The sequence below is a fragment of the Mastigoproctus giganteus genome, chromosome 5, assembly GCF_048544385.1.
Source record: "Mastigoproctus giganteus isolate SK-2022 chromosome 5, ASM4854438v1, whole genome shotgun sequence".
NCBI classification, from domain to species: domain Eukaryota; kingdom Metazoa; phylum Arthropoda; class Arachnida; order Uropygi; family Thelyphonidae; genus Mastigoproctus; species Mastigoproctus giganteus.
In genome coordinates, this window is record NC_143579.1 from 177,367,788 (window position 1) to 177,393,206 (window position 25,419).

The 25,419-nt window shown below is 35.4% G+C and overlaps 1 protein-coding gene across 1 annotated transcript in view; it reads left to right on the top strand.

The window, feature by feature from the left end:
- LOC150085870 (mediator of RNA polymerase II transcription subunit 13-like) overlaps positions 1-25,419 on the top strand; it is a 554,522-nt gene that overhangs the window by 49,700 nt on the left and 479,403 nt on the right. Inside the window, exon 4 of the mRNA XM_090374721.1 lies at positions 20,790-20,870. Coding sequence (XP_090230847.1) covers positions 20,790-20,870 — 81 coding nt within the window. The remainder of the gene's footprint in view (positions 1-20,789; positions 20,871-25,419) is intronic.

Below are 25,419 nucleotides of genomic sequence, written 5' to 3' on the forward strand. Positions count from 1 at the left end.
TGTATTAAATAGATTTGTCAAACTGTGGAAACTCGTAATTGCTTTTTTTAAAATAAAACAAGTTAGGTAATGTACACAATGTGTTACCCTTCAGGTGCATTAGATTTTTTTTCTTAAATGAATTCTTTTTTTTCTGTGATTAATAGAAGTGAAAAGTGAATATAAATATATTTACTTTTCACTTCTAAATATATTTATCTTATGAATTTTTTGTCATTTCTCTCTCTCTCTCTCTCTCTCTCTCTCTCTCTCTGTATATATATATATATATGTATATATATTTTTTTTCACAAGAATAACATGTTCACGAGCCTTATATAACAATACAGGCAGTTCTCGCTTTGCGAGTTTTTTGTTTTCACCAAGTATCAACAAAAATCGAAAATATGAACATTAATTGCAAAAAATGAATGTTAAGCATTCATAAATACCGCATTCCAAACCACGTGCGTAGCTATACAATACAGTGTACCCTGCTTTACGATATTAATCAGTTCCAGAGACATTATAATGTGAAACCAATAACATAGTTTTTTGGTAATTCGTTTCAAGATCTCAGAAGTTGAAATTTTTGCTGTATAACTAAGCTATTTATTTCTCTAAAATATCATTTTTAAGGTCAGGAGCATGACCTTAAAGCCATATAAAAGGTCGTGAGCGGTTTGTAAATTGTATTAGTTACCAATTAGAATCATTAAAATGCATCGTTATCATATGTTCCATTATAAGAATCAATTTTAAACGCCTTTGTGATATTTTTCTAAAGCACATTTCTGGAGGTCACAACCATAAAACAATAAAAACAATATGCACTTTCCAGTTTATTGGGCTTTTCTATTACTGCAAGCAACTCAATCTTCTTGCATTTGCGAAAATTCTGGTAGCTGGAATTGTGTGGTTTTTTACGTTATTATGGTGAAATGTGTTTCCCCTTCACTGAAATCTTCAGTCATATAAAAAACATGAATAAATTTTCAGAATCTTCTCTTCATTCCTTTTTTTTTTAAGCTTCGTAAACTTGTTACTCCATGCAAATCGTGTTAGTTGCAATTTGTGTGTGCTGTTAAAAATGCTTATGCACGCAATCATGAAATTTATAATTAAAAGAGAATATTTTGGAAACAAACGCCTCTTGAAACATTTCTGAAGACGACGACTCCTTGTGCAACAAAGCAATGAGTGTGCATTTAGTCGATGATGATGAAGAATAAATATTCTTTAACATTTGTAAGTCGTGAATAATTTTCCTATTATTATAATTTGCTTGATTTTACAGGCTACATTTTCATTTCTTTTGATAAATCAATCATTGTTTAAACATAAACTAAATAGCTAACTAATTTCATTGTTGAGAATGTAACCCCTATTTTTAACATTATGTGTATGGGAAATAAATTCCTGCAAAGGAGTTTTCACTTTACGAGCACACGCTAGGAACGAATTAACCTGTAAAGTCGAGAACTACCTGTATATGCAAACATCCACTAACTGGATAAAGCTAACAATACTGCATTGAAACCACATTTAACCTATCAATTTCTTTCATCCATATGAACTGTATGGAAAAAAGAAATAACATAAATAGAAAGAAATAATTGCTGTATTTATGTCTAATTGATTTTAATAAAATTTGGGATGGCAAAAGAAATCTTTCTAAAAGAACTAAATACAGTAAACCCCCGCTATTCGCGGTATCTGTATTCGCTGTTTCGCGTATTCGCGGTCGCTGATTTAAACCTAAAAAAATGTGAATTTTAAAGCGCCGTGAACATTTTCCGCCATGAAAAAAACATGGGTGTGTCTAAAATCATTTTGCCCAGTCCACAGAGTAGTACAGTCAGTCGTCGTATAACACGTGTTTACACTACACTAATTCAATCTTACACGATTTAGGGGAACGATATCTTATATAACACGAACTGAATTCGCATATGCACGATTCGCCTTTGTGTTTACAAGAAATGGCAGTTTCTACACATTTCACCATAATAACTTAAAAACCAACACAATTCCAGCTATCGGTATTATCGCAAATGCAATTAGATAGAGTTCACTACCAGTTTATAACAGATTCCACTAGCAGGAACGCAACTGGAAATTGTTTTTATTGTTTTATGGTAGTAACCCCCAGAAATGTAAAATGTGAGCTAGTGAGGTGTTAATAGAGTTGTCTCTGCCTTTATGGTGTTGTTTATCCAGTTGCTACACGCTCACAGCTTTATGTGTATCAAGTGTGCCTCCTCATTTTGTAATTGTGCTTTATTCTCTAAAAATGAGTAAAAATAACTTAAAAGGTGTAAAAAGGAAGTGTCCTGCACTCAATGGGTGGGGGGTGACAAAATCGCGAACGCGGATGTTTCAAGCTAATCCTTGTTCAGTATGTGTAATGCGCTTGTTATAGAAGGTTTCATCTCTTGCTTTTAATTGATACGTTTACAAAAGTGAAAAATTTACAAAAGTGAAAAATCTACCATTTTGCAGTGTGTTGATGTAAACAGACTTTTTCGAGCGTGTTAAAGTTAAAAGAAAGTGACTTTATTGTGGACAAGTTCTTTTCTAATCCTACAAAAATATGGCCGCGAATAAAAAGGGAATTGTGAAAAGATCAAAGAAGGTGATGACATTAGCGAGTAAAACTGAATTGTTAGACAAAATTTCTAATGGTGAAAGTGTCTCCTCAGTGGCAAAACATTATAAAGTCAATGAGTCAACGGTACGATCAATCAAGAAATCGGAAGAAAAAATCCGCCGTAGTGTCCGTGAAAACGCGCTAATTGCATCAAAAATTTGCTCTATAACTCGTGATGTGAAATTAGAAAAAATGGAAAAGGCTTTAAATCTGTGGATAGAAGACCGAACTCAAAATAAAATTCCGTTAAGTTCACTTATCATTCGTGAAAAGGCAAAACACCTTTATCAACACTTTAGTGAAACTGGTGATAACTGAGGGCTGATGACCCTCCTATGTGTGTGTCCTGTGGCACAATCTTAACAATCAGACACATTTTAGTTGACTGTACCTGTTTTAGAAATGCTCGTTTTACCGCTTTTAACCATCTGACTGAGCCGTATACACTCAGTCAGATTTTATCCGACAATGACCATGTGTCTGCTATTTTTAATTTCCTAAAATCAGTAAACCTTTTTGATCATATTTAAAAATCTTATTATTTTAAGATTTTCCATTGTTACTTATTTACTGATATTTGTCTGTTACAGTTTATACTTGTTTTTATAACCTGACGTAGTGACCTAATTCAGTAGGTCACTGAAACTTTTTTACTTTTTATGACAAGGTTTTGGCGCATTATAGCCATAGTTGCTGATGCGCCAATAAAACTCAACCAACAACAACAACAACAACTGGTGATAACACTGACGTGATAAGTTTTTTAGTTAGCAAAGGCTGGTTTGAAAGATTTAAAAATCGATATGGTTATTTTTCGCCCAGCAACCCATGTTCTTGATATGTTTTTGAAAGGTTTCTTTAAAATGTCTAATAAATATGTACAGTATTACATTTAATAAATTGTTTCTTATTTTCATTTCGATGCCTTATGCTTTTTTTTTTTTTTTTTATGTACTTACTCTCTACGTTTGTCTATGTACATAGTCATATTATGTACGTAAATACACATAATACGTACAGACAAAATTTTAGACTAATTTTTGTTGTATATTTCATACTTTGGAACGGAACCCTTTTATTACCATGGGCGCCATAACTCAGTATTCGCGTTTTCAGTATTCGCGGAATTTCTCAGGAACGTAACCCCCGCAAATAGCGGGGGTTTACTGTATAACATTTTATGAAAATCAGTGTATTGGGAGTCAGGTTGTTACATGTGGATGGACAGGCAGAAGGATAGACATGATAAAGACAATAGGTGCGTGTGAGTGTGTAAGTTAAGAGATATAAGCAAAACAGTAAAGAAACAAATAAAACCACTGTATAAAAAATATTTATATATATCACAAAAATATCATAAATTATAGGTGAAAACCTTATACCATTTTAGTGGGACTGCTAATCTCCCAATACTCGATCGTGAATGATTATAATATGAACTTACCCCACTTGCATAGTCATAAATAAATCAAATCAAAATAGCTATTAATTAAAATAATCATGCCTTCAACTCTCATATCACGTCAAGGGAATCGGAAAGAATTACGGAAAGATGGCGGCCAACAACCTCCAAACACCAATCACACAAGCCATCACGAGAATTGAAAAACAATTGTCGCAAAATTCTAAAAATGACGAAACAAATAAATTAATTGGCACATAAATTAAAGTTTAGAACCGCTTTTCAACTTCTTTTAAGAGACCACCTTATTCGGTTTGGGTATATTAATAGAGTTAGCATTTCATCTCATTTCTAATGTTTCGGCAATTAATAATTTAAAATATTCCCACTGTTTATTAAGAACCTTCGATTCATTAAAAAGGAACACATGTCCATCAGTGACTGCATGAAACAGAACCTCAGAGGCACCTGTCCAACCTGCCCTAACTGATGCCAATATACGTAGAATTGCACCCACCACAAGAAATATTGTAAACAATATTGTGAGCTTCCGTGGTAGGAACTACATATGCCTTTATTTCAAGATGGCATGGAGCTTACTCATGGGTTGTGGAACAATCTTAAATTCAGTGTTCTTAAATATGTTAATAAATTGTCTATACCAATGCTGTATATACGGTACTTTAATAAAATGTTTGGTGATCTGCCCTGTCATTTTTTGTACCCGTATCCAATTTATATTTCACCTGTTGACTAATCTGCATAATGGTACCTAATGAATAACCCCGTCTTGAAATATAGGGCATATGTAGTTCCTACCATGGAAGCTCACAATATTGTTTACAATATTTCTTGTGGTGGGTGCAATTCTATGTATATTGGCTCGACCCAAAATTTACTTTCGGTAAGGATACAGCAGCATTTGGCATCAGTTAGGGCTGGTAGGACGGGTGCTTCTGAGCTTGCGTTTCATGCAATCACTGATGGACATGTGTTCCTTTTTAATGAATTGAAAGTTCTTAATAAACAGCAGGAATATTTTAAATTATTAATTGCCGAAACATTAGAAATGAGATGAAATGCTAACTCTATTAATATACCCAAACCGAATAAGGTGGTCTCTTAAAAGAAGTTGAAAAGCGGTTCTAAACTTTAATTTATGTGCCAATTAATTTATTTGTTTCGTCATTTTTAGAATTTTGCGACAATTGTTTTTCAATTCTCATGATGGCTTGTGATGTTGATTGGTTTTTGGAGGTTGGTGGCCGCCGTCTTTCTAATCCTTTCCGACTCCCTTGATGTGATATGAGAATTGAAGGCATGATTATTTTAATTAATAGCTATTTTAACTTGATTTATTTATGACTATGCACGGGGGGTAAGTTCGTATTATAAGCATTCGCGATTGAGTGTTGAGAGATTAACAGTCCTACTAAAAAGATATGAGGTTTTTACCTATAATTTAAGATTATTATAATAATAGGACTTATTGGGCTTCATAGTCCCTTTTGATTTGAATTAGTAACACAAAAAATATGCAAATAAAAATAGAAAAGGATATTTTCGTATAACTCACAACCTCAGTGTCACTATCAAGAGTCAGTTACCAAATTTGTACAAGAAGGCAATATAATGAGTCTGTTTCTGGCTCATGCCAGGAAATAATGATAAAACAAAGGAATAAAAAAAAAAATTTAGTGAATTTAGAATTAAATGTTTATAAAATGAGATTATGGCCAAAAGGAATATATAGGGGAAACCAGCAGGCATGCAGTTTATGGTTGATTTAACAGAGGAGCAAATTGAAAAAGGAAAGTAGCAAAAGAACTCACTGCTTCCAACGTGAAAGAAAAAATAAAGGAGATATTTGGAGCATAAAAAACAAAGACAGCAGAAACCCCAAGCACCAAACAATGGAGGGAAGTATTTTAAAAATATATGTATGTATACACACAGTTGGACCTCTAAATAACAAAATTGATTGTTTGCTTTAAAAAATTCATTAAACAGAAATTTTGTTATATAAAGAAATATAGACCTTTTCAACAATGAAAAATACTGTAATTCAAAATTCAGAAATATAGTAAGAGATTGAAAATAAATCAGAAATAAGTAGTAAAGAATAAATTTTTTCGTTTTAAACAATTAATTTATTAATACATACATATTAAGTAGCCGAGTGCAGTGGCACATGATCTTTGAGTAGACCGGGGTTCAAGCCCCTGACTGCTAAATATGGTCGATCTGCCAACCTGCACTGGACCAGCTTGGCGGTCACCTCCGTAGCCAGGTGGGAAGGAGCAGCAGTGCGTAGCACACGCTTCTTGATTAGACCGGGTTTGAACCCGTCACCACCAAATACGGAGGATGCGGAAAGGTCAGGGAATGACCACCGCATATCCCAGAGCAGTATGGCCTTAGTTGCTAACGCTCCTAAAAACCTAATAACAAACAAACAACCAGCATGGCAGATTATGGTCCATTTCCCTCAGCATGAATTGTTGAGGAGGCTTCCATCCTGCAGTGGGTTGATATTGGCTGCAATTTACTTTTTTTACTTTTACATATTAAGAAATGACTACGTACATGACGACACAATATATTAGTATGCTTTTGAGAATTGTTTCATAAAATATTTGGTTATTTTTTGTTGTGCACTGGATTTTCCTCTACATCATTTATAACAATGTTCGCATTTTTTTAAACACAAATATATTTTCTGGCACATTTTCTTTACATTGAAGTCCTCGGCACAAAGTTTCAAATGCTGCCAACATTTGGTGTGTGGTAGGTTTAATATTGCCCTCAATTTCATCCAACTCATTGCTGATATTGTCACTGTTCTTTGAATACTCTCCAGAATGTTGCAGTCACTTGGATATTCAGCTACTGTGACATCATTATCAACTCCTAAAAATTCATCAAGAACAATTTCTTCACAGATCAAACCTCTCACTTGGAGTTCTTCCCAAGATTTCTCACTATCTTCTATTATTTCATCCCTCTCATTGCTGTTAATTGGCATTTTAGCAAAACCTGCTTTTGTGAAACAATTCTTAATCAGTGTTTCAATCAGATCACATCTTGACTCCTCACTTTCACCAAATCTGATATGCGCATCTGCAAATCTATAATAGAACCTATAGGTTGGTTTGTTTCTATTCTTAGTATAATTTTTTCAGTAGTGCATTTTCAAATTTTGATAAAGCCTTGGGTCATTGGTTGCAGTTTAGACGAAATATTCGGAGGAAAGAAATCAAGCTTCACACGTGTTATGTTTCGAAATTATCAAGTGAAGGTGGGCAGGGCAATTGTTGACAATCAACGTGATTTTTCTTTTTATTTTTTCATCATCTTTTTATCGAAATTTAAAATCCACTGTTCTAAAATTTCACTTGTTATTTAAGCTTTTTTGTTGTAGTTGTAGTCCAACATCTAACAACTTTGCTAATCCTTTGAAACATCAGGGTTGTTTAATTTTGCCTATTACCAAAAGCTTCAGTTTTTCATTACCAGCCATATTTGCACCAACCAAGACTAATTCTCTCCTTACTATTTTACCACCTAAGCATTTATCACCTTTAAAAGTCAGTGTCTTTTTCGGCAAACATTTGAAAACTAGACCTGTTTCATTGAATTTCATCCCTCTTGATGAAATTATACTCAACCGAAAGAGCAAGCTGGCTTTAGGACAGGATTCTCAACTATGGATCACCTTCACGTAATATCACAGCTAATGGAGAAAGCAAATGAATATAAAACACCATTATGCCTGGCATTTGTGGATTATGAAAAGGCATTTGACTCCATACAGCATAAGGCAATGTTTCGGGCACTGGAAAGACAAGGCATTGATACCCCATATATTATGATTTTGAAGAAAATATACGAGAGTGCTACCTCCTTTATTAGACTAGACAAAGATAGTAGGAAATTTAAAATCGAGAAAGGAGTTCGACAAGGAGACACAATATCTCCGAAGCTGTTTACTGCTGCCCTTGAGGAAGCTTTCAGAAGATTAGACTGGTCGCAGAAAGGAGTCAATGTGAACGGAGAGTACCTAAACCATTTACGATTTGCAGATGACATTGTGGTCATAAGCCATGATCCCAAAGAATTAGAGGAAAATCTTAATCAGTTATGCACAGCTAGTAAGGATTTTGGACTAAAGATGAATATGGCTAAAACAAAAGTAATGATGAACAAGTATGCCACAGAAAGGGAAATAATGATTGAAGGAGCAGTAATTGAAAAGGTGGAGTCATATACTTATCTGGGACAAGTTATTAGCTGTAATAATGATAAATGGCTGGAAGTCAAGAGAAGAATAAATTTTGGATGGATAGCATTCAGGAAATATAGTCACATACTGAAGAGCAATATCCCAGTTTGTCTGAAACGTAAAATAATGAACCAATGTATACTCCCCACCATGACTTATGGAAGTGAAACTTGGGCACTCACCAAAAGAATGGAAGAGAAGCTGAGAACTACACAGCGAAGAATGGAACGAATCATATTGGGAATCAGACTGTTAGATAAGAAGAGAAACACATGGATTAGGCAACAAACTCAAGTAAAGGACATTCTTATCAAAACTAAAGAACTAAAATGGTCTTGGGCAGGACACATAGCTCGAAGACATGATGCCAGATGGACTAAGAAAATAACAGAATGGTATCCAAGAGGAGCTAGAAGGAAACCTGGAAGACAAAGGCGGAGATGGATAGATGAAATTCATGAGTTTGTGGGTAGTAAATGGATGTCCAGTGCTCAAAACAGAAGGAACTGGAAAGTTGCTGGAGAGGCCTTCATCCTGCAGTGGATTGAAAATGGCTGATGATGATGATGATGATTGGGCTCTTAGTCCTCCATAATTTTTTTCAGATTGTTTCTTTCCAATAGGTACAGTCTTCTTCGGTTACAACTCCACTTTCACTATAAATAACTTTTTTGAGTAAGACATGGCACTTTTTAAATTTGTCCAGCCAACCAGAACTGGCTTGAAAGTTTTATGCCCCAGAAATGATGCATACTCCATAGCCTTTTCTTTTATTAATTGCCCTGATATTTGCATGTTTTGGTCTCGAATCAACTTCACCCACTAAAAATGGCTTCATCTACATATAATGATCGATATAATAATCATAGAGACATAATTTTGCTCACTTCCGACTGGGTCCCAAAACACTGTTTTTAAGAATGGTTGATACACTACTCTCAGAGATACCAAATTTTAAAGCTGGGTTTTTTTTTTTTTTTTTTTTTTTACGCCCTGATCTACACGATCATTGTAATGGCCTTAAATCTTTGCCAGTGGGTGTGGATACATGGATAGCAGATGACCAGCATGACTTCTCGGTACAATAGAGTTGTATAGGTTTTACAGGCAACAGTGAATTGTGGAATGTTTTAGTTCTTAATTCATGCTCTTGAGAAGTAATCTCTTTAGCTCTTAAAAGCTAAAAGGATTAAATGTTAAATCTTTTAGCTGTTGATTTGTGCTTTCTACAGCATCAGCTCTATTGCCTAAAGGCCAGAGGAGCAAACAATGTGTACCCAGGTTTTCGAAATTAATTCATTATATAGAAATTTTCTTCATTATACAGAAACTATTTTCAGTGTTATGACCAGGGGGAAATAAAAAAAAATTCGCTATATGGAAGTTTGTTAAAGAGAGATCCGACTGTATATATGTTGTTAGTGTGTAATTAAACTTGTGATAAATACTGCCCAGAGTTGGAAGAGAAGTAAATGATGCAAAAAAAATAGCAAGAAAAGGCTGCTAAAACGTTGAGAAAAAGAAAAGGGAATATAGGCAGAATATCATTCTTCACTACGGATTCATAAAATAATGGCTCACGAGAAATAAAAAGAAGAATATGGGAGAGTAAAAGGTAAAATCAGAATACAAGAACGTTTTCTTTCTTTCAATCCACTATCAGAAACAACAGGTGAAGGCATATTTGAATCAGTCACTTAGATGCTAACAGATTTTAAACTTGATTTAGAAAACTGCAAAGGCCAGGGTTATGAACAGTGGTGCCAATATGAAAGGCATAAACAAAGGTTTCCAGGTTAAAATTTTAAAGCACAACTCACAAGCAATTTTTTATGCCTTGTGGATGCCACTCCTTAAATTTAGTAATCGGGGACAGTGTAGGAAGTTTAACATTTTCTAAGAGATATTTTGGTGTAATACAAAGATTTACGTATTGTTTTCAGCTTTGGCGTATAGGTAGCGATTGCTGAAGAAATGCATTAAACGCTTGACCTCTAAACCTTTATGTGACACTAGGTGGGAATGTAGAGTTGAAGGTGTTAAAGCTATTAAAAATGAAGTTTTAGAATTGAGGAATGCTTAACTGAATTAGCCGAAAACCCAAGCACTGAACCCATTTATGCATCTGAAGCCGAATCTCTAATAGTAAAAATGCTTTTTGATTACTCTTTGCATGTGGAACAATATTTTATTTAAAATCAATATGGTAAGAAAATCAGTGCAGGACCCTGACATGGACATAGTTAATACAATCATGCTTTATAAAGAATTGTACAGAATTTCTAAAGAAATACAGAAACTCTGGTTATGTAGAAGCCTTGAGAACAGCAGTGTGTGTGTTTGGCAGAAAGATTAAATGTAAAATGCAAATTTAGAAATACCCAGTTTGCCCATCTTAATGGTTTTAATGTAATATTAGACAATCAGTCATGTCCCTGAAAAGATTTCAGCAAGTGGAAGAGTTTTATGATAATTGAGTTTTTTTTTTGTACAATATCAAAAAAGATATGGGCCATGATGAATTATTAAAAAGGTACAAAAAACTTGAAATAAAACTTAATAATATCAATGAATGTGATATAAATGGTGAAGAGTTATGCCAAGGAACTGAGCTGTTGGTTTTGAATTTATAAATTCAAACAAAATGCAAGATATCGTAGCAAACTTATGGCTTGCATTGTAAATTATGCTAACCATTCCTATAATGGTGGTGAGAGAAGTTTCAGTAAACTACAGTTAATTAAAACATACTTGCAATCATCTGACAGAGACAAGATTTAATTAATTGGCAATTCTGTTTAAAATGACACAGTGGCAAAATTGGATTTTTCAGAATTATTAATAACTTTGCTGACATGAAATCTAGGAATAAGATACATAAAGAGAAATGTAGTAGTAGTAGTAGTGGCATGGGATGCAAGAAACCAAGTGTATGAGCTTATGTAGCATCAGCCAAAAAAAAAAAAAATTTTCACCATTCTCTCCAAATGCCTGTCCAGTTCCTCCTTAAATTTATTTAACCTATCAACTTCCACAACAATAGATGGACGTTTGTTCCAGCAATTAACCACATGCTGGCTAAAGGTAAATTTCCGCACATCTATTCTACATCTGTCTTTTCTTAATTTGAATTTATCCCCCCTTAAGTTCATAATCTGAACAAGTGGAAGGAAACCATCAGAATTCAGCATGCTCAACCCATTCAAAGCCTTATACACCTCAATTAGATCACTGCGCAGGTGCCTAGTCTCCAGCCACTGCAATTTGCAGAACTTAAGCCTCTCTTGGTAAGAGGATCCCTTCATTTCCCTCACCAATCTTGTTGCCCTTCTCTGTACACGCTCAAGCAAATCTACATCCTTTCTAAAATGAGGCCTCCAGACCTGTATGCAGTACTCAAGTACTCAAGGCGTGGCCTGACAATTGCCTTATACAGAGGGACAATCACCTCCTTTTCCCTGCTAGCAAAATTCCTATATATAATTGACAAAACCTCATGACCTGCCCTGGCAGCCTATCTGCATTGCTCAGAAAACTTCATATCTGACTGCACAATTACTCCCAGGTCTTTTTCATTTTCTACCACCTTAAGTTTAGTACCACACAGTTGGTACGTTTCTCTGGGGTTACTTCTACCCATATGCAGTACTTTGCATTTATCAAGGTTAAACTTCAGTTCCCACTTCTTAGCCCATCTGCCCAAATTTTCTAGATCCTGTTGCAGTAGCACACTGCCATTACTGTCATTAACAACCCTGCCAACCTTTGTATCATCTGCAAACTTCGACACTAAGCCTGATATATACCTTCATCAGTATCATTGATAAATATACAAAACAACAGTGGACCCAACACTGAACCCTGTGGGACTCCACTAATAACATTAGTCCACGAAGAGCAGCACCCATTGATTACCACCCCTCTGTCTTCTCCCACTCAACCATCCTTTTATCCATTGTAGCAACTTACATTTTAATACCATTCTGCTCCAATTTGTACAATAGTCTTCCATGCACAACAGTGTCAAAGGCTTTCCTGAAATCCAAATATATGATATCAAAATTATTTTTTGCATCCAGTTCCTTTGTAATCAAATTTGTCAGACAAGACTTTCCCTTAACAAACCCATGCTGTGTCTGAATTATTGCTGCAGTCTTGTCTAGATGATCCTGCAATGCATCTTTATTATTATTATTATTATTATTAGTCCTATGGTGCAAGGAAGCCTGAGGCTTATGCTGCACCAGCCAAAAAAAAAAAAAAAAAAAAATCCCAAGTTACCCTGAGAGAGAGAGAGAGAGAAGTAGAAAGGAATCACCAAGAAAGAGAAGAATGATGATATCCAGCTGAGGACCCTGGGTTTGCCAAGCCCATACTCACCAGATGTGAGCCCCTGGGGTCGAACCAATGACTCCGTTATTTTACCTGGAACAGAATTTAAACTAACTGGTGTGTAATTACTCGTGTCACCCTTCGATCCCCCTTTGTGAATTGGGGATACATTTGCACATCTCTAGTCCGTGGGAACCTCCCCTGATACCAAGGATGGGTCTCATAATTATGGCTAAGGGTTTGCTTAGTTGCTTTGCCACCTCCTTTAATATAACTGGATAGATCCCATCCACCTCAGGTGCCTTTCTTATGTTTAACTTCAACAATTTCTCCTCCACTTTGCTCTCAGTTATTACAAAATCATTAAGCACTCTGCTACAATTTGATAACCTTCTGCCATTTTCAAACCTTAATAACTCCTCATGTATGAATGTAGATGCAAAATACTCATTCAGTTCTTTTGCTATCTGAGCAGGATCATCAACAGTCGAATCATCGATATCAAGTGGACCAATCAGATTCATCCCCTTCCTTTTAGAGTTTATATAAGTAAAGAAATCCTTGCTGATTTTCTTTGCATACTTTGCCAAAGATTTCTCGTGATCTGCCTTTGCCTGCCTAACCTCCTTTGTGACCTGATTACAGACTAGCTTATATCTGCCATAGGTTTCTGAGTCGCTTGATAATTTATTGTTAAATCAATAATGTTATTGATTTCAGTTGATTACAGAATTAATTAAGGGAAGAACTAATGAATGAGGATGAAATTTTCAGTTATAAATGATTCTAGAACTAGAAGCCATAATTTCAAATTACAGGGGAAGACATTTAGATATTGCAAGTTTTATTTTAGCCAACTAGTTAAATTATTGGAGTAATAGTAATAGAGGCATGTGATGCAAGCAAGTTTATGAGCTTATGTAGCATCAGCCAAAAAAAAATTCACACAACCATTCCCTCTAAAAGTTTGTCCAGTTCCCCTTTGAATTTATTTAAGCTATCAACTTCCACAACAACAGATGGAAGTTTGTTCCTCAATTTGATTTATGCACCCTTAAGTTCGTAATCCGAACAAGTGGAAGAATCCCATCAGAATTCATCGTGCTCAACCCATTCAAGGCCTTATACACCTCAATCAGATCAATTCGCAGGTGCATAGTCTCCAGCCGCTGTAATTTGCAGGACTTAAGGCCTCTCTTGGTAAGAGGATCCCTTCATTCCCTTCACGAATCTTGTCGCCCGTCTCTGTACACACTTGAGCAAATCTACATCCTTCCTAAAATGAGGCCTCCAGACCTGTATGCAGTACTCAAGGCATGGCCTGACCATTGCTTTATACAAATGGATAATTACCTCCTTTTTCCTGCTAGCAGAATTCCTGTATATCATTGACAAAACCCCATGACCTGCTCTTGCAGCCTGTCTGCATTGCTCAGAAAACTTCATAGCTGACTGCACAATTACTAAGTTACCTACATGGGTGGTAGAGGCTGACAGTTTGGGGAAATTCAGAGGTCAGCTGGATAATTACATACGGGAGGAGGGAAACACATAGATTGTCTGTTTCCTTTACTCTTATTAATTATTATTATTATTATTTAAAATTTTCTTCTTATTATTATTATTTTATTTATTATTATTTTTTTTTATTTATTATTTTATTTTGGGCTGGTGCAGCATAAGCCATAGGCTTCTTTGCACCATGTGGCCATTGCTAATACTAATATTAATACTAGTTAATGTTTCAATTGTGTTGTATTAAATTTTCATGTTTGTGTATCGAATTGTGTGTATTGTATTCTTTTGTTGGAAATAATTAGATTGTATATATCAAAGTAGGTTATTATAATATTACTGATATTTTTATAATCGCATTCTGATCATCGCTAAATGATGGGTAAGATATGATATAGCCTTGAAAGTTGTATGTTGTTCAGTTACAGTTCAATATATTATTGCAGTTTTTTAGCTTAAAAAATAAATTTAATTAAAATTCCTTGTGTATTTCATTACCTATGAAGGGGGGGGGCACACAAAAGTTTTTTCGTCCAGGCTGTCAAAATTCTTTGGGCTGGCCCTGTATACTCAATGGGTTAAAAGCAGAAATATATAGACAACATTCAAAATGTTACAGAAGCTACCTTGAAATTTGATTTATATAAATATAGTCAGGTAATAATTTTTTTAAATTGACTAGGGGGCTTTGCCCTCTGCTCAATTTGCTTGCCAACCCCCACGCACGCTTTTCTACATAAAATACACACCTGTCGAAACACACTGATCAATATCTAATCACGAAATGACCTATATAATTATTTACCTGTGCATTTGTAGTTACACAATGGCCCTACCCACTTCTACCACATGATTCACATCCCTCTTCTCCCATTGGCTACCCCACCACGCAGCATTCTCGAGATGGAATAAATATCACTATGTAATTATTTACCTGCGTTTACATAGGTCACGTAGGAAAAGGCGTTTTGCTTCGGGTTCCATAATGCATGAGGAATTTTGTTGCATCCAAAAGTTTAGGACTGAAATATTTACAAACTATGTAAATATTTAAAATATTTACAAATATTTTAAATATTAGAAATTAAAATGAAAAAATCGAAAAACTTACATTAGAGTAACAAATAATTTAAAAAATAATTAAAAATCAATTTAATGCAATTAAAAATAAGAAAATTAATTAAAAGAATTTATCGAAAAAATTGCAAAATGATTTTCCTTCCTGAAGCTGACAACGCTTTTCGACCGTATGTCGTGATCACAGGAATGAAGGTTACCGAATAGGGGTTAGTATGAAGCTTAAATAGGGATTATTTGTCTTCGCACATGCGCATAAAAGCCCACAAATCGGAGCTGAGATATGGCCGACAAACATTAACAGAATTTTCGTGTAATTTAATTTCAACGGTTTCTGCAATTAATAGTCTCGTATAATTACGTTAGACACTAATTATTTTAGCCTCGTTAGTCTTTACTTTATTTTAACTGTGTGAAAGGTTAATTCTGATGCTGCTGAACAAGAAGCACAAACTGGGCCGCATGTCGATTAACATGAATATTCAAAGGAAACTGCGTCGAACCTTGGTCAGACGAGTCGCAAATCATACCTGGTATATTAATGTATATTAATTAAATATATCATTTAATTTTATTAATTGGTATGGTAAAATAAAAGTATAAATTTGCTTTATATCTTCATTTTTATAGCCTGTGGATCAGATTCTTCCGATTTTCGCTTATTACAATTGCCGTTTAATAGAATCAAAATTCAATTTGTAAATGCGATCACAATAACCGACGCTTACTGTAATTATTTATTGGTGCGATCATCAAAAAATAAATAAATGCTGACTTCTTCGCATTATTGATGTTCAGATTATCAATGCTCTATCTACTGTATTACTATATATATTTTTTTTTTCTATGTGGGGTTTTTTTTTTTATTCGTGGTCCTATCTAAAGCAGGGGGATTAGCAACCCTGAACTGCCTGAATCTTCCCATTATTCTACATTTTCTTTACTTTTTACTTTCCTATATTCTTTTTTTTTTTTTTTTTTTTTTTTTGTGTGCCATTAGTTCTACGAATGTGTAACAAAAAACTGTATTCTTCCTATACTACTTTTTTTCTCCTTTTCAAAGTTTTAGCACTTTTTTATTGTTACTTTGTGGGTTATTTACTTCTTTTCCTATTCTGGGTGCTATTTATCATGAATTTAATTACACACTAACAACATATGCATTTTTTTTTAATACTTCTCTTCTTTTTTTTTTTTTTTTTTTCCACTTGAGGTTTCTGTTGTCTTCATCTCCTATGCTCCAAATGTCTTCCTTGCATTGCTATTTTCATCTTTGAAGCAGTAAGTTCTTTTGTTTGTTCTTTTTTTCTTTTGCTCCTTTGTTGAATCAACCATAAACCTCATGCCTACTGATTGTATCCGTCTTCCCCCAAGCATATTCCTTTTGGCGCCTTAACTTCGTTTTATAAGCATTTAATTTAAAGTCACTAATTTAATTTTTTTTTATTCTTCTGCTTTATCGTTATTTCCTCGCATGCACTTTGCATCAGAAACACTTTACACAACTACACAGAGGTTGTGTGTTATATGACAATATCGTTTTCTATTTTTATTTGTATATATATATTTTTATAACATGGTTTTATTCGTTCCTGTACTCTTTACTTAATTTTTTACTCTTTTGCTTATTTTTCTTAACTTATATTCATTATGGTCGTTGGATTCTTTCTGTCAGTAACCCTAGTCCATAAAACTTTTTTTCTCATTGTCATTTTCTCCCTTCTCTCTTTGTACTGTTTATATATACAGAGTACATTCAAGAAGTTCCTGGAATCACACACTGGTATTTAAATGGTTTGTGCTGTGGTTGTAGGGTTTCATGGGGCACTGACCTTGGTGTGCATGCATTTTGAGTAGGAACTGGCTCAACCAGTTTACTCTTTGTCATAGCTGAATGATTGTGGAATGTTGCAGTTTGAACAGTGTGCTAACATTAAGTTCTTTAAACTTGGAAAAGTACTACAGAGGCACTATAGAAAGTTTATGGAGATGATGCTTTGAAGAAAACAGCAGTTTATGAGTGGTTTTATCACTTTAAAAACAGACAAGAAACACTGGAAGATGAACCTCGCAGTGGATGCCCTTCATCATCACAAAATGATGAAAATATCACATCAAAAAGCAGCAGCAACAGTATGTGACCACTGCATTTTTCCTTTATCACTTTCCTTAGGTTATATAGCAGAAATGCATATAACTCTCCAGTGACTGCCTGCTTGTGTTCCAAGTAGCAAATGTACAAAATCCCTTCATCATCCCAAAAAATGGTGGCCATAATCTTGCCAGCTGAAGGTTGTGTCTAAAATTTTTTAGATGGGGAGAAAACACTTGTGCTTTCATTGCATTGATTTTTGTTTGGTCTCAGGATCCCTTCCATAAAGCTCTAAATTCTCCTCACAACACCTGAATTGTTGTGAGATTCAGAGTATATTGTCACAACAATATACTCTGAATTGTTTCTACACAGGGGTCAGAAATCTGGTGGCCCACCTTACATTGACCTTAGTTATCGCCAAATGTTCTGTTCATGGAGAATGGTTATAACTGTTCCCTCAGATATGTCACATTCCCTAGAGATTTGGGACACCTTTAAACATCTCATTCGGCACAAGGGTTTCCACAACTTGGAACATTTCTGGAGTGGTCGCTGAGACAGGCCTTCCTGGACATGGATCATCTTCGATGGACTCTACCCCACCAGAATTTCACCTGGTATTCTGAAGGTGCACTGTTGCTATACACAGCCACCATCCTTTCATGAATGGCCTTTGATGTGTTTTCTTATTTGGGGAGAAACTTCACTGAACAATGCTCCAATTTCAACAAATCCATAATTTGATACAGGTGTCTTCCTTCTATCTGTTACAGTAGCACAACCTAAAAACATATTGGGATCAAAATTAGTATGATTCAAGTTGAGATATGCAGAAACATGATAAATCATGAATCATTAAAATATAACTATGGAAAGTACCTTAGGTAAATAACTTATTGAATACCCCTCATATATATGGCATTAATGCTATTGCTGTTTTTTATAATTAGTCATTATACACACATGAAATTTGATATTAAGTATAATTTTAGATTAATGCACGTTATGAGGATTATGTGAAATTAAATGAACTGTTCAGTTGCAGATTGTCTATATGGTGCTGACTAAATCTAGGTGTGCCTAAAGATGCAATTTAGCAAATATAGGAAAATATGCTCAGTTGTGCCTTTAGGCACACCTAGCATCAGTCAGCACCATATAGACTTGATCTGCCTGAAATGCACCTGAACAGTTCATTTAATCTCATACCATTTTTATAATATGCACTGATCTAAAAATAATGCATTTATTTACATAAATGTGCATTAATACACACACACACGCACACTTTTTTTTTTTCTTTTTTTTTTTTTGGTGGTTGTTGGCACATCGGCTTCTGTGGCCATAATGCACCTCCCAAGGTTTTTTTTTTTTTGCAGTACTTTGATCCAAGCCCGAGGCGGGATTCGAACCCACGACCTTTGTGTTGCCAGGCAGGCACTTTACCCACCCGGCTAGCCCGGTTGGCACACACACACACACACACACACACACACACACACACACACACACACACACACACACACACACACACACAAGGGACAAGGTATTCTTGTATTGATTGCGGCCTCCAGGGTTACTCCTATATACCGCTGTAGCATCTGTAGGTTATTTATATCCGGCAAGTGTGTGTGTGTAAGTATATATGTGTGTTGTGATGGTTGTTGTTTGCCGGCCCTGGAGTCTTAGCAGCCGGGAGGCAGGGAGCAAGCTACCTGCGTCCCGACTCCCGTCCCTAGCCACATGGAGGCGCTCCAGGAACTATCTAAATTACACTAAGTGGGATTCCAACAAGTGGAATCCCGGTTATAATAAATAAGGAATAGGGAGGATAAAGCAGGAGAAAAGAAAGTAGAAGAAGAAAAGTGAGCAAAACACTCTCTCAGGAAAAAGAAGAAATAGGAAAAAGGAAAACACTAGTTGGAAAATCTAACAAGCGAGAGAGCTTGAAGAGGTAAAATTTTGAAGCCTGAAGGCTTGTAATTTTGAAAGAAAGATTCTCCTAGCCGGGAAGGAAGCCCAACCTGCACCGACAAGGGGAAAAAGAAAAGTCTCAAGGAAAGAACATAGGTAATGTACAAGTGGCTATTAGATAGCCACTTAAAAGAATAAATTAAGTTAAATAATAAATACTTATGTCACCGATATGAAACATAGCAGTAAACATATTAACAAATTATACTGCATAAGCAGAGAGTAAAATATACAATATTTACAAAATAAGTAATTAAAATCTTAGCTGAAAAACTAGTCAACCAAGAAATTAACAGAAATAGTCAATCAGAAGAAATGCAGAAACATATATACAAAACACAGAGACAAACAGAACTCGCCCAAGGCAAAGATATGCCAAAGGCAAAACCAATAAATACTGTACAAATAAATTAGTTAACCGAATCAAAAGCAATTCTAAATTTAAATGTAAGTATAACAAATCAAAATCAAAATAATAAGTTAAGTATTAAACAATAATTAATGAATATGCAGAGAAAATGTCTCTGCACAAGTAATCTAATCTATAAACATATGTACATAACCAGCAAGTGCAAAGCTGCTACTACAGCTGCGAAAAACAAAACTTGTTTCAAATAACAAGACACGCAGAATTAACAATAATGCATAGGTAAGCATTAAAAAAAAAAAAAAAAAAACTCAACCTGCAGGGCTGAACAAAAGCTAAAACTATACATTTCCACTGCAACTAGCAGTAGAAAAGAAAATAATGGCAAGACTGGAGGAGGAGAACAACGCCTCCAACCAGTCAGCCAACAAAGCAATTGGATCTGAGAGGGCCGGGACACACACACACACACTCTGCCAAATAAATAGTTGGAGTGATTTTCCCTGTATGCACTGTAACCACTACATTAAAAATAGTGCACCATTCGAACCGCCAGATTGTTCTTATTCGATAGAGCACACAAGCATGGCTTCAGTAGTTCTCAAGTTTTTTTCGGCATCAGTGGAATCATTCACAAGGAATTCTTTCCTCAGGTCACTACGTTCAACGTCCACTATTATTTGGGCGTCGTGCAACATATGTATGAGCAAATGAATTGAATAAGACATGATATGTTTAACACAAATTACTAAAACACCATAATTATATTATGGTATATAAGAGTTACTCTGGAATTTTGTTAACTTTCTGCTCACATGACAAAGGTATTATCAGGAGAGGTGCTTTTGATTGAATAATTTTAGAATTATTTCATGTGATGAGAGAAAGATTTGATGAAATTGAGTTAATTTTAAAAAGAACAAACTCAAAACAAAATTTATACCTGTTTCAACCACTATTTATTTTACTTTGCTCCTAAATTTTAATTTTTTGTTTGCTATGTATTTTAACATTCTTGAAGGGATTATTTATGACTTAAAATGTTTTGAGTATTATTTTAAATTCAAATTTAAATTAATAGTGATTTTTATTTTGCTTCCTTTTTTTTTTTAACAGATGTTTATTGTCCAGAGGATTTGCAAGACTGGGACGATGGTTTCTTCAGCCTTATGATGATGTCGAAATAGGAAGGAAAAAGTAAGGAAGTAAAATTACAGTTGGTGAAATAATTAATGTGAATACAATTAACTGAAAGAAGTTCATTGGAAAAATTTTCATGTTGTGTGTCACAAAAACATCCACGTATATACAGGTAACCCTCGTATAACACGGTAGTTGAGTTCCTATAAAATGTGTTGTGTTAAACCATATTATACGGGATTTTGAAAAAGTACGAAAAGGAGGGTTACATTCCAAAAGCTAACAAAAATAAACCATTCTAGATTTCGTGTATCTTCTGCTCTCTTTAAAAAATCAGTAATCTGGGTTTATTTGCTTTTGCTTGATAAATCTTTGTGAATTCATCGTACGGAACTAAGCATTTTTGAAGCTCTCGTTTGAACTTTGAGCTCCTTTCATTCAAGAATCTGCATTCAAAAAATAAGATTCTAATTGCTCGGCTGACTTTATGCCTTCCCGTATGTTTTTTAATGTAAAATTTGCAAGTTTAGAATTTTCATCTGCTCTATCATCCTCTGAATTGATTTGGTTTTACCTTCAATGCCATTTCCACCAAATCCGTTTTGCGTGCCTCTTTTTCTACCAATAATTTTTGAATGTCTTCACTAATCAAATCTTTTTTTCTTTTCTTTTTTTAAGCATCAACAATTAAGGCCATGTTACTCTGTGTATATTTTCTATAAATTGCATCTGTAGTCGATTTTCTGTTTTGCTGGACGAAAAACCCGAGTTTCAGGGAGAAAAAACCATTCTGCCTCCACTTGTCAGCCATGTTGTGAAAAAGACCCATAAAAATTCCTCCCATCATTGACTGGATTCGAACTCTGGTCTTTTCCACCCCGTGTGGGGATGAGAGTGATTCTATCAACTGTGCTACCCACAAGAGCTTCAGTAGTCATATCATCAAAACCTTCCCCTCCTACTGAAGTAGCAAGTTCTACTATCACGCCAATTCCATTTTCTGCCGGTTCGACCATATTTCCTGAATGAACTGACTCTGGCCATAGATTTTCCATATGCATTAAACATTGACAGTTTTACTTCTTTCAGTGGGCGCCTCCGTAGCCAGGTGGGCAGGAGCGGCAGTGCGTGGCACACACTTCTTGATTAGACTGGAGTTCGAGCCCGTGACCACCAAATACGGAGGATGCGGAAAGGTCAGGGAATGACCACCGCATATCCCCGGAGCAATATGGCCTTAGTTGCTAATACTCCTAAAAACAAAATGTAAAAACAACAACTTCTTTCGGCAATAAGCTATAGTTTTGATACAGTCTACAATTGCGAAATGTTTCCATGCTTCCATTACTTCGATAGATTCGGAATCAATTTTTTTCCAAAATCCATTGTAATGATTTTCTAATGTAATGAGTTTTAAAGGTGGATATAATGCCTTGGTCCAATGGCTGAATGAAGAAGTTGTATTAACCCAGTACAACTGTGGTGATAGGAACATAACTTCAACGTTTGGATGACTTAAATCTTTTGGATGGGCCTTGTGTGCTATCCAAAATTTTGAAATCTAGATTTTTCCACAAGTTCAACAACACGAGTTCAATAGCACAGAACGTAACACGGGGATTTCCCAACAAAATAAAATACAGGGATTTCTCTCTCTCTCTGTTTTTTTTGACTAGCAAGTCAACAGCGAGGATTGAAAAAAGAGTGGAAATGTTGAAAAATTATATCCAACATAATAGCAGGGTTTTCCCCCTGCACAAAAGCTCAAAAATATCATGTTATGCAAGGTTTACCAAAATTCTCTAACCGTGTTAGAGCGAAATCGTGTTATATGAGTACCATGTTGTGTGAGGATTGCTGCAGTGCTGTATGTTGTAGAAGTACTGTGTTATACAGGGGTTTCCTATATATATATACACACACACACACACACCAGATGATTATAAAATAAGTTTCCCTATTCAGGAGATCCTAGTGTCAAAATGATTAGAGATAGCGCTGTGAAAATCGGTGGGTATGTCATTTAGGATATAGAAGAGCAATCTGTAGAAGAAGAAAAATTAGTTCAAATTTCTGCCACCAGGGGTGAAATTGCCACTGTAAACATGAGAAGGAATACTTACTTAGGATTAGATTTTAATATTAGAACTTAGAAATCTACAGATATTATTCTATATGCTTTCCTTCATTTGAGATAATATTCTGAAAATGGAGGACTGTGTGCAACAGTTTCGTGTAGCATCTCATTGAGGATGTTGGCTACATGCTGTTTAATGCTTGCCTTCAAATCGCCAAGCGCCTGTATGCCACCACGGTAAACTCTGTCTTTCAGGTATCCACATAAATCACTGGGATTGAGATCTGCTAATCGGGCTGGACAGAACTGCAGAAAGTCTCTAGAAATTATGTGATCATTTCAGAATGTGGAACAGAGCAGTTCCTTCAATTGTCGACCAACATGGGGAGGGGCACTATCTTGCATGAACACTATGGTCTCCAAGCATTGCCTTTCTTGCAGGACGAGAATAGTGTGATCTCTTAGGATAGCGCAGTACCATGCACTAGCTACCGTACACCTTACGGGACCATGAGGTGCAGACTCTTCAAAAAAAAAAATGGTCCAATTATAAACTCTGCTGTGAATCCATACCATACTGTAACGTAATGACTTTTTAGTGATCTTTCATGCACAGCAGATGGATGAAAAGGTACCCATATTCGGCAGTTTTGTGCATTTACAGCCCATTGAAATGTACCTCATCAGACCACGATATCATTCCAGCCCATATATTGTCAAGTTCCATACGAGTCAAAAATCATAGAGCAAAGTCTATTCGTTGTTGCTGATCAGAAAGCTTAAGTTCTTGCACTATGTGAATCTTGTAAGGGAACCAGCGTAAAATTATTCAAAGCACTTTACATACAGTAGACCAAGGAAGATTCAAGTCTCTTGACTCACCTCTGGCAGGCACTACTGACTGGTAGTATTTCACATTGCTAGAAGCCATTGCAACTGCCACTTCATCCACTACCTCCGTTCCGATACGTGGTCGTCCCCTGTCTGGTTGTTATTTGTTATTTGGTTTTTTAGGAGCATTATCAACTAAGGCCATATTGCTCCGAGGATATGTGGTGGTCACGGGCTCGAACCCCGGTCTAATCAAGAAGCATGTGCTATGCACTGCTGCTTCTGCCCACCTGGCTGCGGAGGCCAGGTGGGCAGAAGCTTAGATTTACAAATATTGTAATATCTGATTTTCCCTACCTTCATATAAATTCTGTTAATTAAATTATAATTATTTGAGTAGAGTATTCACAGCTATTATTTGTTTTATGCTCATAAATTTGGGTTCACAGTACTCAGTTAAAAACATAATAGTAAATAATATCTGTGCCTTTTATTGGGTGTATTCACATATATGTGTCTGTTGTCTTCACCATATTCATATACATCTAACAGCGGATCTCCCAGTGGATGAATTTTCATGAAATTTTATATTTGGAACCTTTAAAAAGATTTAGCATGCCATTCCAAATTTTATTAAAATCAGATGCAGAAATCTAGCAATTACTTTTTTATTTTATTTGTTTATTTATTTTTATTTAATTTTTATTTAATTTTTATTATTATTATTTTTTATTTTTGTCCATACAGGTTATATGAAAAAATAGAAATCCATATATTAAATGTAGTTTTAAAGCAGTACTGTTAGTATAGAACCTGTGCATGTATTGATATGTAAGACTTGTGAACATGCCACCACTTGTGAAGAGAGAGAGAGAGACTTAAAATTATATGAGAGAAGAGTAATAAATATTATACAGTTGTAATTAAACTGAACAGCTAAGTTTAGAGAACATAAACAATAGAGCTTTATTAAGTGTTCTATAAAGTTATATTCTTAGTAATTAATTGATAACGAGATAACTACAAGGAGTGGTACAATAGTAATGCCTCCTATGATTTCCTCAGAAAATTTTATTCCTACTACTATGCCTTTCACATCAACACCATAGTTGACAACAATTAATCCTCAATCATTAATAAACACACTTATTTTTCCACAAAGTCACCGTCATTTTCTATGCACTTCTGCCATCTCTGAGTCAGATGCTGTATTCCGATCCTGTAAAGTCCTTACTCTTGCCCCAAGAGGGCTTTGCAGACACTCTGCTTGAGCTGGTTGTCTTCTGCAAAATGGATTCCACGAAGTGCATCCTTTAGCGGGCCAAAGAGGTGATAATCGGAAGGTGCAAGATCTGGACTATGAGAGGGATGAGAAAGAACGGTGCACCCCAATTTTTCAATGGCCTCTATCGTGCACAGACTGGTGTGGGGTTGTGCATTGTCATGGAGAAGAAGAACATCATTAAGGTTTTTGTCCAGTCAAACTCTGCGGATGCAGGCTTTCAACTTTTCCAACGTTTCCACATATCAATCTGAGTTGATTGGGGTGCCATGCTCCAGGAAGTCTACAAGCAAGACCCCATTCTTTGTGCCAAAACACTGTTGCCATGACTTTACCAACAGAAGGCTGTCTTTTGAACTTTTTTTGATGGTGTCACTCTATCGACTGTCTCTTCGTTTCAGAGCCATAATGGTGGA